The sequence below is a fragment of the Pseudopodoces humilis genome, chromosome 3, assembly GCF_049639895.1.
Source record: "Pseudopodoces humilis isolate 2021_Gansu_Grassland_sample_001 chromosome 3, ASM4963989v1, whole genome shotgun sequence".
Taxonomy (NCBI): domain Eukaryota; kingdom Metazoa; phylum Chordata; class Aves; order Passeriformes; family Paridae; genus Pseudopodoces; species Pseudopodoces humilis.
In genome coordinates, this window is record NC_142202.1 from 17,004,208 (window position 1) to 17,018,876 (window position 14,669).

At 40.5% G+C, this 14,669-nt stretch overlaps 1 protein-coding gene across 2 annotated transcripts; it reads right to left on the reverse strand.

Moving 5' to 3' along the window:
- Positions 1–315: 315 nt before the first annotated feature.
- Positions 316–14,137, reverse strand: FBXO28 (F-box protein 28). 2 transcript variants are annotated; one of them, XM_088053716.1, is made up of 6 exons: positions 13,916–14,137; positions 7,922–8,031; positions 6,817–6,955; positions 4,280–4,475; positions 2,916–3,023; positions 316–2,411 (listed from the first exon to the last, which is right to left on the reverse strand). In XM_088053716.1, exons 1-6 carry the CDS (start codon positions 14,126–14,128, stop codon positions 2,017–2,019), a joined length of 1,161 nt encoding a protein of 386 aa, XP_087909842.1. In that variant the 5' UTR covers positions 14,129–14,137; the 3' UTR covers positions 316–2,016. The 2 variants fall into 2 exon arrangements, with proteins under 2 accessions (XP_087909842.1, XP_005523360.2); XM_005523303.3 differs by lacking the exon at positions 2,916–3,023.
- Between the last annotated feature and the right edge of the window lie 532 nt (positions 14,138–14,669).

The window sequence follows — 14,669 nt, forward strand, 5'->3', positions numbered from 1 at the left end:
TAGCTGGTAATTACTCTATTACAGGAATATTTTATCAGAAAAAAAACGTTCAATGAATTTGTATCACACAGTAATTCTGGCTATCATGCTGACCCTTTGACACAAAATTGTTTTTTAGAAGTTAAGGTATATGCTAGTATTTTTAAGCTGAATAGCAGGAACCTATCTCCAAGATGGACTTACCTGTAAAAAACATCCTGAGCTGCAGAAAACCAGTACAAGCAAATCCTCCTTCAACAGTTTAAGTCTGCTCTCAGACAGCCTTTTATAATTTCCTTGATGCTTAAAAAAAATGCCTTTTTCTTTGGAAAAGACTCAAATTACTCAAGAAGTTTATTTGAAAGCTAAATGTCTGTCAAATATTAGGCATTTGCAATGTTATTTCTGGTATGAGCTACCATGTTTTAGAAGTAAAAATTGTAGCTGAAGTTTCAGGAAAAATGTCAGTTTTCCATGATTATATAATATCTGACCAGACAACTTCTGATTTGTTTGGTGCTTTAAATACAGCCACTAGGTTATGCTGACAGCCATACAAAATGAGCTTGCACTTGAACCCACAGCAGTAATATCAAGAAAGCTACAAATGCAGCATTTGCATTTTCAGTGCCAAACCAAGTTGAATTCAGAACCACCTAAAGACAAAGCAGCAGCTGGTTAAAAAAAAGAAAACATAAGTCAAATTATAAAGCTACATAGTTTAGTACATTAAAACAAAACCAAGGACAATGGTATTTGTATAAGATTCCAAAAATATACAGATGGCAGGGGGGAATAATCACTGTACACAACTCTGAGGTGGTTAAAGTGACCAGAGAGACTGAACAGTGCAAGACATGCTTTTCCAGTTACAAGCTCAAAACAGAAGTGCAAAAGAAATTAAAGCTCTGTCTGAAGTGGTTTACCTTTTAGGATAAGGAAAGCTTAGAATATTGTCATCAGTGTTACAGAGAAATTTCCACCCCAACCCCAACACAGACACACAAAATAGTTTAAGTTCTTCCATAATACAGCATTTCACACAAATGATGTCCCCAGAGCTCGGTGACTCCAGGGACAATTTGTAGGTGTTCGGTGTTGGCCTATGAACCAAGTGATGCACAGGCAGCCTCTCCATTCTCCAGCTTTGGCTAACAATAAATCCCTTCCTTCCAGGCAGGGCGAGTGGCAGCCACACAGCCCAGGCTCAAACGCTTCTGCCGCTCGCCTTCCCAGACCACCTCGCTGTGAGGAAGCCGCTGTGCTGAAAGCAGAGACTGAGTTATGGCTGAGGAACAAAGGAATTGCTTGACAGGTCTCTGTGCTCTCCTCCCAGAGTTTGGAACAGTTTCAGGCAAGTGCTTTTGGCAGGCTGACTAAGCTGTACATGCATCTATCCATGCAAATGTAGAATATGGCTCCCAAGACCTAGAACCAGGGTGTGTGCATGTGAAGACTGAATAGAAGGCCCTTCCATGGAAGTTTACAAAAATATATAGCCGATACTGTAGCTTAAGAAGTCAGTTTTACTCATTACAGAGAACCCCAAAAAGTATTAACTACTTTTCAGACATTCCAGACAAGGTCACTTGTAACAAAAAAGGTCAAGTTCTCAAAAACAAGGATTTAAAAGCGGATCTTTCCTTCAAGTGAACAGGACATCTGTTTTTACTCTTAACCATTTAGTCAGTTAAGACAATTTATTTAAGATTTTATGTGAACATATGCATAAACACAAATAAGTTTACTTTAAACACATCTGCACGGAAAAAAAAGGTTAACCCTTCAAAACATAACAGAGCAGGTGTGGTTAGTATGTAGCTATTGCAAATCTTAAAAGATTCTGTGCATTAGGCCCACCCATATAGAAAGCAGGGGAAAAGTCAATGAAAGAAAATTACTGTTCAAGTCTAAGTGGTGTTTTGAAGAGCCAGCAGCCTACGTGACACCGTGAAGCTGGTCACAGTATCCAAACAAGCAGGCCTGCCTAGGCTACTAGAGCAGTGTATCCTCCTGAAGGTGCCATTTCCTTCCCAGTTATTTTCTGTTCCGAAGGCGTTTAGATTTCCTAGGACAGTCTGTGGAATCCACCGCCTTCCTCCGTTTCCGGGGAGATTGTTCATTTGAGCCGGAACCTGAAGAATTCCCTACTGTGCTCTCCATCACCTCTCGCAGCTTGCGCTCCAGCTCGGCCAAGCGGGCGTTCTGTTCCCCAATAATTTGGGTTTGCTCAAGCAGTTTCTGGTCTTGATCCTGGAGCTGCTTCTGCTGCTCCTGCACTTTGACGCGCAGCTCTGAGATCTCCCGCTTTAGCGCCGTCAGGCCCGTGCCGTTGGCTTTCACCTGCTGCTGCAGCTTGGTGACTTCCTGCCTGGAAGGGCTCTGTTTGGAGAACAGCTGCATTGTTGTCAGTGCTGCAGAAGGTCCTGGAACTTCAGAGAGAACTGTGATTAATACCCTGTGACTTACGGGTAGAAACGGTGTCCCAGTGTTCATATTTTGCTTATCTCTACTCCCCACACATGAACCCAAATACCCACTGCAAGTTACGTGAACAGGTAAACAGATTTACAGTCACTGAAGTGTCTAACAAGAACATGTGGTAATCTCAGAGCACAACCAGTTTAATTTAAAATACTTACGGCTTTTCAGTAGCCTGGAAAAAAGTTCATAATTCATTTCCTGTATATAAGCCCCCCACCTTTTGCTGTGTTATAAACTGTGTAGAACTACTACTGTGTTGTCATCTAGACTTCGTGTCAGAGATGTTAAGACAAAACCCCACAAAACAACTATAAATTACTTAATATGGAATAATTAAGACTGAATAAATATCTTTCATTAGACCAGCAAAATTCTGCTGTCTTAGTTGCAGACAGCTGAAGTTCTAAAAATTCATTGTTTGGAACTTAACAAGGTATTTCAGTATAACTTACATTTTAGAAGAAAGGAATTTACTTTCCATGCTTCTTTAGAATCACTCTTCCTAAGCACTAAAACCATACTGGAATCTGAGCTTGGAACTGTTGATTCTAATAAAGTTCCTGCAAATCAAGGAGACTAACAGCTACTGTATAATTTCTTTCACTTTTTCTGCCATATATCTATCACTTTTGCTGTCATTATACTTTACTAGCAATGCTGTGCAAGTAAGGTGCAACTTCAAGCGCTCTACAGACAGAAGTCTGGAACAGTCATCTTCCTTTTCCTCCTTTTTTTCCATTAGGATGCCAGCACAGCTACCATTATGTGACACTAAGGGGTTGCTATTGCAGAGGTTACACCCTTCCCTTAACAAGAGAGAAGCATTTTATGCACAAAGCCTTGGCCTTGAGAAGTTGATTGACATCAGCTCTGTCAAGTTTGGGCAATACTTCCTCAACTGAGAGGCTCAGTATATATTAACACATATAATTAAAAGAAAATTAAAATCACATATTTTAAAAAAGGTATTTAATTTTAAAAAAAATAAAGTGTAACTAACAGGATATAATTAAAAGGTCGCACGCACACTTACAACTAAAAGGATGGATAAGACACAAGGAACAAAAGCATCTGCAGTTAGGCCTATTGTTTTTGCTTAAGATGTATTTTTTTCCCCCAATTTTTACTAAGGTATCCTTCTAGAGAGTTAAATTTCACAGTTCCTAAAGTGTGAACATTTCCTGTATAGGGAAAACTCTACAATTTTACCAATCTTCTGCCTTTTACCATTAGGATAACTTCGGCCATGAGGCTACTACTTTAGAGTCTGGTTCACAAAAGTTCTGGAAAGTCTGACAGAGTATAGGAAGGACCAGTTTAATGGCTTATTTATAGACTGTTATTTCAATTGCCTTTTCACTATTACCTCTAACTATTTTGCTTGTTAGTGCATAAAACAGTACCCCCAGTAAAGTAAAAAAAAGCCCATTCTAGCCCTCTGTGTAGCTACTACCACTTAGGCAAATTCATTTGCACCTTGTCCTAAAAATAAAAGGCATCCAGTTGTCATCTCATGTGCCTAATTTCAACCAAATGCAGTGATAATGTCTCATTCATTGGTGGCACAAAAGCATTTGTTTAACGAATACACACTATGCATAATTCTAACATACATTCAAGTGACTGTTCTTTTGGTAGTACAAAGGCTCCTTAAATTTCAAAGCAAATAAATTTCAGTTAGCATTCTTAAGAAACAAGTATCATCAATATTTATGTAATAAAGCTCCCATTTAAGGGAGAGTTTTGAAAACATACAGTGCTGTATTTTTTGTAAAGAAAAACTAAATAAAACTTAACTATATGTTGGAATTAATACCTGGGGCAGTTCCTATTAGACGTCCCGATACATCTGACCCAGGCATCTTTCTTTTCAGTATTGGAACAATCTTCTCATCAAAATATTCCATAGCCATGGAGGAAATGTCCCTTAGTTCTTGAAGAACTTCATGAGCTCTCTGAGGAGCTCTTGTAGAGTTTACATATCTTAGCACTCGATAAATTTCATCTATTACCTAAAACATTTAAGAACAATTAGGATTTTCTGATAAAGGCAAGATTATTTCAGTTTGTTCTAGGAATTCTGGGGTTTTTACCACATAACAGTTGCATACTACTTCATGTTTTAGTTCCAGATTAGCTTTTTGAAGTGCTGTTCATGATATATCAGAGAAGTTATTAATTTTGTCTATCACAACAGCTGTCTTCAAAGTCACGAAATAATGCTCATTGGGTGAAATCTGAAGTACAGCCATAGTTGGCTTGCAAGTTACATAATCTATACTCAAGAGAGCATGATCATTTCCTTCAGGAGAACCTGAAGCAAGAAGCCCCAAAGCAGAGCAGTCACTACCCCTGCCAGTAATGAAACAGAATTCAAGTAGCAAGAATTAGCATTATGTCAGTCTGAAGAGCTGTAAATATTTACTTGAGTCCACTTCCACACACACAAAATATTGCAAATTCAGATTAAGTCCAAAATATATTCATTTACAAAACATCAATCCACTTTTGAAAGAGAACAAAATTCTCTTGACAGGTTTGGGAAACAAAGCCCTTTGGTTAGGAAGGATACAGAGAGACGAAGGGTGTCTCACTAATTTATGAATTAAAGTCTGAGGCAGGTCAAGATAGGAGTGCTGGTCTCTTAGCCAAAGCTACAGGTATTTTGCAGAAGATTAAGATGTCTGCAGAGTTTCCTGAAGAACCACACGTAATAAGAACTTTGCAATAAAGTTGCACTTTCTGTTCTGATAAAGGAAGCTTAGCTAAAAAGTCCCAAAAGCTAGACAAGACCTAAGTTTCTCATCAAGCAACAAACAACAAGACTTCTCTAATTTCATCCATGTTATGTCCTGTTAGCAACAACATCCTCAATATAAAACCTTGCAGCAGTGCTCTGCTATCACAGAGAATGCTGAACCTCAAATCAAGATTTGCATATTGTAACACCACTTCCTGGCAGTTCTGTGGTGAAATTTCCTGAGGGAAGCAAAGCAGGTGGGAGGGAAACCACAGACTGTAAGTGAACATTAAGACTTGAATCTGATTGACCAAAATATTAATTAATGGGTGAACTGGTAATTGTGCTGAGAGAGCAGCAATGCTAGCAAACTCACACACTAACTAATTAAAAAAAACCAATCCACCACAAACATTTTAGCAGTTGTATCAAAATAAAATCAAGGTCCTTACAAGTTGGTGCCCACAGTGAAAAGCAAACTCACCTGCCCAACTCCTGCATGCCCCTGGTCTAGGGTGAGTACTGCCTTTCCCTCTACTCTTCAAAACAGTAGGGCAACATTTTTTTAAGTATCCCGTTTACCATGTAAGTATCAGGGACTTAAGTTCATTTGACTTTGTTATATTATTTTTGAAAAAATACATGGTATATAAAAAGATAATGTAAAGTCAAATAAGAATGTAATTTGAAATTAATAAAATATCAAATCAACAGGAGTGTACAGAAATAGTTACTTCTTCAAGATAAAAATACATTCTATGCCCACAGCTTATCCTACCACTGCATGCATAAATGCCTGCATGCTTCCCCAGAACCCAAGAGATAACTTTTCCATTCATCCTACTGCAGTTCTGTTCTACGCCCACAAAAATGTAACACCAACATATCCGAACCTTACATGGAAAGATCAATGAACAGAGCATTAGGATAATGTTCACTGATCTCATTTAATCCCTGAGCTGTACCAGTCTTCCTCTGAGCATGATTTTGTCAATTCCCCTGTGCACTGGTGATTTCACAGCTTATAAAACATCAGTATCTCCAATGTACATCTTGCCTTCATAATTTATATTTAATGCTGGGCTGGTATTCTAAAACACCAGAACTGTTCAGTAATGTTCCCATTTAACACACTTTACATTTCAAACTAATTCCACCTACTGTACAAAAATATACCATTCACTGCAATACTGAACAGTATTTTGACATACTAAATACTTAATTCAATTAACCTGAAGTACTCAAGCCCTTAAGAAAGTTGCCTAAAATCTTGATTGACTGACTGCTTAGTGTTATGTGTAGTCTAAATTACTACATCTTCAGATGGCCTGATCACATTTTTTTTCTAAAAACGAATGTAGAGGATGAGTATACCACAAATCAAACATAAGATTCAAGAGAGAATCTAAGGGCAAATAGAAATCAAATTTAAAACAATTAATATTTAAATACAGACATATATATATATATATGTACACATTATGTGTATATATGTGTGTGTATATATATATATATATATATACACATCAATTTTCCCCAGCTATGCCAGGCTAAGTTACAATCCTATTTTTTAAACACATATACATATTCACATAATATAGTCTACATTTTACCTTGCCAGGTATGAAGCAACAGAGATTGGAATCCACATACTTCATGAAAGTCATATTTAAGAGAGAGAGTCTCGTTTCCACAGCAGCGAGGATGTCTGCATGGCGAGCTAATGAATGATTTCTCCTTTCTGACTCCCGTCTGGAAAACAGACCACAAGGTGACACTGATTTAACAAAGAGTCAAAAAATCAAACTGTAACATTTGTCAAGTTAATTTCACCCTTAAAACCCTGTAACCACTAACATTTGTCTTCATGGAAATAAAAGATACTGACTGAGACCCAGCTTGTAACAGCATCCTACACTTTCTTAGAAAAATTTGTTCTCTAAATAATTACTATACCTTATGCACTCCATAAATTTTGTATGTAATTTAGGACTATTTAAGAACAAGGCTGCAGTACTTGCATCAGACACTTGAGTCAGAGAGAATATTTTTATCCCACTCATATGGTCAGTACTTCAATGCAATTGAAATAATAAATGTAATATAGTAGTAATGAAGTTTACGTAGTGAAGAACTACTATGAAGTTAGGTTGAGATAGAAATGCTTTCTGACAAAGGTTCTCTATGCTAAGTAGCATTTAGTTTCTTCACTCTGAATGGGAAATCTGACAGGACACAGCAGCAGCTGCACTTATTCACTGGAAAGAGGAAGAAAGACATTGCTTTACTGAGAAACCAGTTCCCAGTAACGCTCACATCAAATCCCTCTTCCTTGTTCCTGTTTAATCCTTGCCCTTTTTTTAAAGCAAAGTCTTTGATAAATCATCAGTAAAGGCAGTTGGTCTTGAAAAGGAATGGAATTTATTCATTCCCAGGAATCCTCGCTTGATTTGCCAGAAGAGCTGAGTAATACAGAACCCAGACTTCTCTGAAATACCAGACACACTTTTCACACCATTATTCTGTAACTAAATCTAAGGTTCAAGATGCTTTTAGGAAAAAAAAAAAAAGAAAAGAAAAGAAAAGAAATAGAGGCGAATGTGACTCAAATTTTCAAGATATATGAGAGGAAGTATCCAGAAAGGAATTCCTTTTCAATAATCTGCTTAAATGAATCTAACACAATTAAATTTAATTCCAGTTTAAACCGGTACATACCTTGGAAGTTGAGCTTTAACTTGCTTTTGACACAAGTTGTGGTATCTTTCCACTTTCAGAAATCCCTGATTTAACATTCTCTGGCAAACCACGTCCATTCGCTTACAAACCTGTATTTAAGTAAAAAGAAATCTTAAGGCTCAATTAAGGCCACAAGTCACTTTTACTATTATCTTATCCCTACTTGCCACGTAGCAAAAGATTCCCTTACTATTTTCTGCTCAATTTCAACAAGCAAAAACTGCAGTTAAAATTAAGGCATTCCCATCTCCACCAAAAATCATGATACTCCAAAGAAGAGCAGGTATGTTTCACGCAGTTCACAAATAAATCTATTGATTTTGCCTAGCAAGAGACAGTAGTCTCTTGTTAGGCAAAGCAAGATATATTAGAAACAAATACAATTTCCTCTGATTTTAATGGAAGTTGCAAATGCCTATGCTTGGCTTCTAGCATGGTCTCCAAAGTGATTCTGGTAGATGAAATCAGTATTTTTTAGTCTCAAAACCAGAAACCTTTAAAGACAATAAATTATGGTGGTTTTCTTACAGTGTTTAATGTTTATGTTTTTGAAGTAAAACACAATTAAATTTAAAATCACATGGAAAACTGCACATGGAACAAGATTCTCCTTTTTGTGTAAGAAAGTCTTTTCTCCTCTGCTGAAAGGATTGATTTATTTGCTGTTGGACCCCAAGAGTCTCAGGGTTTTTTTGCCCCACAGATTTAGGAAGAAGGGACATGAAAAGCTGCAGAAAATATAATAAACTGCTGAAGTTAAACCTTCACAAAGTTACCAGTTACAGGAGAAAGCCAACTCATACACACGTTTAAAGCAATTGCTATTCAGTTCTGAAGATGCAAGAGTTCAGTGATCCAACTGTTCTTTGTAATTGTTTTGGTTTTGCTGGGGTTTTTTTGGGTACTAAATTCCACAGCTCCCACTGTGACCCCACTTGCCAATAAATACACTTGGGTTTTGGGTTTTTTGTTTTGTTTTTTTTTTTTAAATGAACACTCCTTTCCTCCATACACTCCTCATTTCATAACTTTAAAGTCTATGTAAGTTTATACCTTGAGGAAGAAGATTCTCACCTCTCCCAGAAACACCTGCAATTACTTTGTGTCATGCCTTCTGTATAAACAGAAGGAACTTCTGCTTTGTGTCACAGCTGGTTGAAGTTCTGTGAGAACTGACCACTTTCAGACAGATCCGTATGGACTGCCCATTAAGCAGCGATTGTGGATCTGTCTGTGCTGCTCAGTATCAGATCTTTCTGGTTAACAAAGAAGGATCAGACAGGCAAACTGCAGAGGGAGACTCTCAGCATACTCTCCCCCACATTCAGTGATCCAGTTAGATCATCTCCTGTATATAAGGAAAAATGCTGGCCCTTCCTACAGGAAGGAAGGAATCGTTCTTTCCTCCCTGAGCTCATAGCTTCAGAGGCGCACGGATTTAAATTGTTTTTTTAGTTCAAGGCTTTGCCGCTTTCTCGCAGCTCTAATGGTTCCGGACCCCTGAAGCAGGAACCAGTACCTGCACAGGGCTGTGTCAGCTCTGCAGTCACCGGGCACAAGAGGAAAACATCTCCGGCCACGCTCAGCTCCGCGCTCCGAGGCGGCAGAGAGGGTTTTAAGGCCGCGCACAGTGACATCTGCCGGCAGAGCTGCAGCCCACGGCACGAACCGCACCGGGGCTCTCAATCTTCCTCCTCTGCTTACCCTACACAGCATGAAGAATTATTTGCTCCAATTTCTCGACGTTACCCATATTTAGCCAATAATCTGTCTAGAACCCAAACACCGGTACCACCAGAAATCAAAAGTGTTTGCTTGCGACTTACTTTATCAATCATCTCATGATTCTCAGCTGGTTCACTATGTAAACCATATAGCACCTGGACTTGTAGGAACAACATACTTCTTCTAGACTGCACAGTCAGTCATATGCAAAGTGGCATCATTACACTTTTAGGTGTCCATAGTAGTTCAAGCCAGTTTGATATTAACTATTCAACAGATCATAAGTTGAATTTCCTTACCATTGTATTTGCAATTTTGGTGAATATTTTCTTATTTTAGTCACAGAGCTGAAAGAGGCTGTGTTTCCTCAAAGGTCAAGTGCAACCAGACCCTGTGTTTAAGTTTCAGGGTTAGAAATGTATTCCAATTCCATGTAAAAAGCAGAAAGAGGCTGCTTCTTCATGTGCTTTTATGTAGTAACAGCTTTCTACAATCCTTTAAAGTAATTTTCCACTTCATTTGTATACTGACACCGTCTACTAACTTCCGTTTCCTCAAAGCATGTCTTATTTCTTCCAAGCTTCACTACCAGATAACCAACTCCAAAACAAATACAAAATATCCTAGAGTATTTAAATTCAATATGTTATTTTTCTTAGATGGCACACTGACACTATGTTCCGTAAAATGCCTTTTTTAGGGTAAAGAAAGTGGCAAAATGCTTATAACTTCATCAAGAGACTTTAAAATAGAAATGCCTGTAAATAGACTGACTGAAACTGGAAATATTAAAGCCATGCTGTCTAAAGGCTATCAGTCCTTACTTGTGCTGTGCAGAAAATAAACACAAGTTTGCTGCAGAATCTAAGTAATTCTGATGTGTGTCAGAATCCAAGATAACCTTCTCAGTGTTCATGGAAGGAGGTTGTGGATTGTGTGATTTTAATCATGTTTGTTGTAGTAACTGTTTGAATGGAAGTGCCTTTCCAAGCTCAGAAGTGTGACTGAAAAAGAAACCGGAATCTAAGAATTGCATTATTATCCCACTGAGGTAAAACTTACAAAGCTTCTGCAAGTCACTAAAAATATCCCAGTAAAAGGAGCTTTCAAAAGCTGGAAGATAGTGAACTTCCCTGTCAGCATGCACAGTAGGCTTGTCCAGAGCATTACAGTTTCAGGCACTGGGATCTTTGGGGTTTTCTGTGTTTCTCTCATGAGGATCATCAGAGGAAGAAGATGAAGTAAATACTCAAAAGAGCTGAAAGCAAAATGCTGCTGCTGCTTTTCCTCTCATTCTCTTTGTCTGAACAAAAGTTTAAGGACTCAAGATTTTCCTCATTTCAGACATGACTGGTCCCTGAATACCTATTGTTTAGTCTCTGTTCCTTGGATCTACTTCACTGCTTAACCAGTAGGTGCTTCATTTATGCTTTCACATGCAGTAACCCCAGGAACAGCACAAAGCATTATGCTCAGGAAAGCAAGTGCTTTTTGCACAATGAGGGGCCCATGGTCTTGCCTTGCCTGATGGCAATCATCACAAGCAGGAAATGCTCTTTACCTCATCCTTTGGTGACACAAAAAGACTTCTGGATCTTATGCCAGAGATTATGCTCCTCATTATGCTCTACATAAACAATGCACATTCCTATCTCCATTTCAATCTGAAAACATTCTTGTGTTCTATATCCTCCCACCCAGCCAACTCCTCTGTTGTCCTGCATACACTGTAGATCCAAACTCAGAGATTATTTTTGTTTGTTTGTTTGTTTGTTTAATGGATGATTGAGCTGAGGTGATCCACAATAAAAAGCTCATTAGGACATCCATTCCTTCCATACTGGGACCCAGAGAATTCATCAAAATGATTGGTTCAGAGAATCCACTTTTTTTTGACTAAACATGTATGATCAAACTTTGTTTAGGTCCATTGATGTCCTGGATTTTCCTGCCCTCCTCAAGATGCTTTATCCCATGGAATCCCACATTCTACGGGTAATGAGGCTGCTTTTGGGCATGCTTCTAACATGCATGAGACCTGAGCAATTTAATACCTGTCATTCAATTAATGTGCTCCTGCAACATATCTTTAGCACAATATAATAAATATTATAATAAAATATAATATATAAGATACACTCTTCCATCTTTGATAAGCAGCTCAAGTCAGTTCTCACAGAAAACAAAAATTTACTGTTTGTCCAAAGCAGCTCTGAGAGCAGGAATACACAGGTCTTTCCAAAGGCTACTCACCACCTCTAAAAATCACAAGGTAATGAAACTTCATTATGAATTTATGCCTGGGCATTGCTATTTTTAAAGGCTACGTTAATTCTCTGAGAACAGCACCTGGAGCTATGAAGAACATTCAGTATCTGCCTCTCAGTGAACTGCCAAAAGAACACCTTCAGCTCTGAACAGCAACCTGAAAGACCCAGCTGATCAAGCTTATGGGCTTAAACCAGAAAGGCTTTGATTCTTTACATTACTGCTGGTTAACAAAAGGCTACTTTCTTCTCAGAAGAATGCTCATAATGCCCTCTGATGTGCTTAAGGGAACAGTTAGGAAATTGATGGAGATTAATTTTCTTGGCTGTCACTGACGCAAAAATTCAAAATAGGGACAGACCAAATGAATAGTTTCCTTCATTTTATGCCCAATATTGTTCTATGTATGTTTCAAAGTTGGAATTCAGTCTGATTTTGCGTATTTCTGGAAGTTGTGAAAGGGGCAGTCCTCTTCCAGAAAAAGGAACTTGGAGGTGCTATACAAGAGAGCAGAAAAGTGTCACATTTTACTTCCTAAGAATCAGTGAGAGTTAAACAGCTGGTTTAGTCCTGACATCATCACCTTTCGTACTCTCACCTTCACTGCCAACACAGCATTGCTTAAAAACACTTAGTGCTGGAGGAAGAAAAAGCCTTCTTGTTGACTTGTGAGAGCTCCCACAGGCGCTACCATTCACAAGGTACAATGGGAAAGGTGCAGGCACAGGCTGTGCCCAGCATTGCAATTCTGAGCCTGAAATGTGGCATAGCCAAACACCATGTGATGTACTTCCCTTCCCTGTGGTCAATCTGCAAGTACCACCCATGATCTTGGGGATATCCTGTGCAGGGGCAGGAGCTGGGCTTTTGTGATCCTTGTGGCTTCCTTCTAACTCAGGCTATTCTGTGGTTCTCAAATTACCACATCTTTTTCACAGATCCACTACCTACTCTCACAGAAGAAGCTGAAGTCTTCAGGGTACTGACAGCACACTCTAGAAATATTTAGGAATTGGTGTGCTTGGAGCAGTATAAATGAGAACAGATTTTTTGCTTGAAGAGCTTTTGGTTTAAAGTTACAGTCAGGATGCAACACTTCAGGTTGCTGATGCAGGACACAGGCAGTCCAATTTCCTGCAGAAATATGCTTGTAATATTATCCAGTTTAGACTAATCGAGTTCTTAAAATAGGAACGGTACAGTGCATGCACATTTACTAAGAGTTACATAAGCTGTGCATTAATTCGCTCACTATTATTCCATTTACAACCTCGTAAGAGATTCAGTAAGACAGCAGCTTATCATAATATGACATGGTTTACATCAGGCTCCTTATGCAGTCAGTTAAATATTGATATACATTGATCTCCCCTTGCTGACAGCTGTGGGGTTTTTTTGCATTATCAAGTTCAGAGGTGCAGATACTATACGTTATTAATTACAAATCCACTAAGACTGGGAGAAGCAGGCTGTCTTTTTTTTCCTTTCTTTTTCTTTTTTTTTTTTTTTCACATCTTCTTTTTTGACCCACATTTCTAGATAGAGGAGGATTCTTGGAGCAGCAGGCTCACCACCTCCTACACTTGTAGGCTTAAGCCCTATAAGTAAAAACAAACAAACATATGAGACACAATAGACTACCCACCCCAACCAGTCGCTAAGAGAAATAAGCCTCCAGCAGCCCGGTGTTTTCTCACAGAGCGTGAAAGGAATGGAAGAAGTAAGAGTCGGTAAGAAGACCTTTAGGAATGCGTGTATGGAAGCGCACACAGCGAGCGGAGAAGGGATAAAGCCCCTTGCCACCCCCACCCCACCTCATCCAGCCCCTTCCCCGGCGAGCGCAGCAGCCCGGCGGGGGGCGCCGGGGCCGCCGCCAGCCCCGCACCTGCCCCGGGCCAGGCGGGCAGAGCCCGGCGGGCTGAGCCTGGCCCCGGCCGCAGCGAGGCCCCCGCCCCGCCGCCTCCCCTCCGCGGCCCCTACCAAGCGCAGCTGGCTTGTCTCATCGTAGGACAGGAAGCTGAGGATGTTCTCGATAGCCACGATGGGCAGCCCCATGAGCGTATTGCTCTGAGGTGGCGGCTCCATGGGCGCCAGCGGCTCGGCGGGCTCCGGCAGCGGGGCCGGGGAGAGCCGCGCCGAGCCCGGGGCGCCGCCTTCGCCCTCCGACACGAGCCGCTCCTCCGGCGCCGCCATCTTGGAGCCCGTCCTTCCTCCGCGGGGGAACGGCACCGCCTCTCTGTGACGCCTCTTCCGCAGCCGTCACGGCCGGGCCCGCCCCGACGTTCCCGTGGGGAACGGGGGAAATGGAACTGTGGGTGCTGTTGCCAAGGCCGAGAGTTCGGGCCGCCGTCGTTGCCCGGGGAGACGTTCGCGGGCGGGTGCCGGAGGGACGGTGTCCGACTCTTGTCGGTGGTACCCATAGACGGGATGAGGAGCAAGGGCTGTAGACTAAAACACGAGAAGTTCGTCAACCTGAGGGAGAATTTTTGACCGGAGGGTGGCACAGTACTGGAACTGAGAGGTTGTGTGTTCTCCCTCTCGAGAGACATTCACACACGTTCCTGTCACCTGCTCCAGGTGACCCTGCCTTGATGATCTCCAGAGGTCCCTTCCAACCCTAACGATCCTGTGATTCCCATGCAGGATTCCCTCTGTCTCCGTGAGGAATTTCCCTAATGCTCAACCTGAACTTTCCCCCAGGCGGCTTCAGAGCATCCCCTCGTGTGCTACGGCA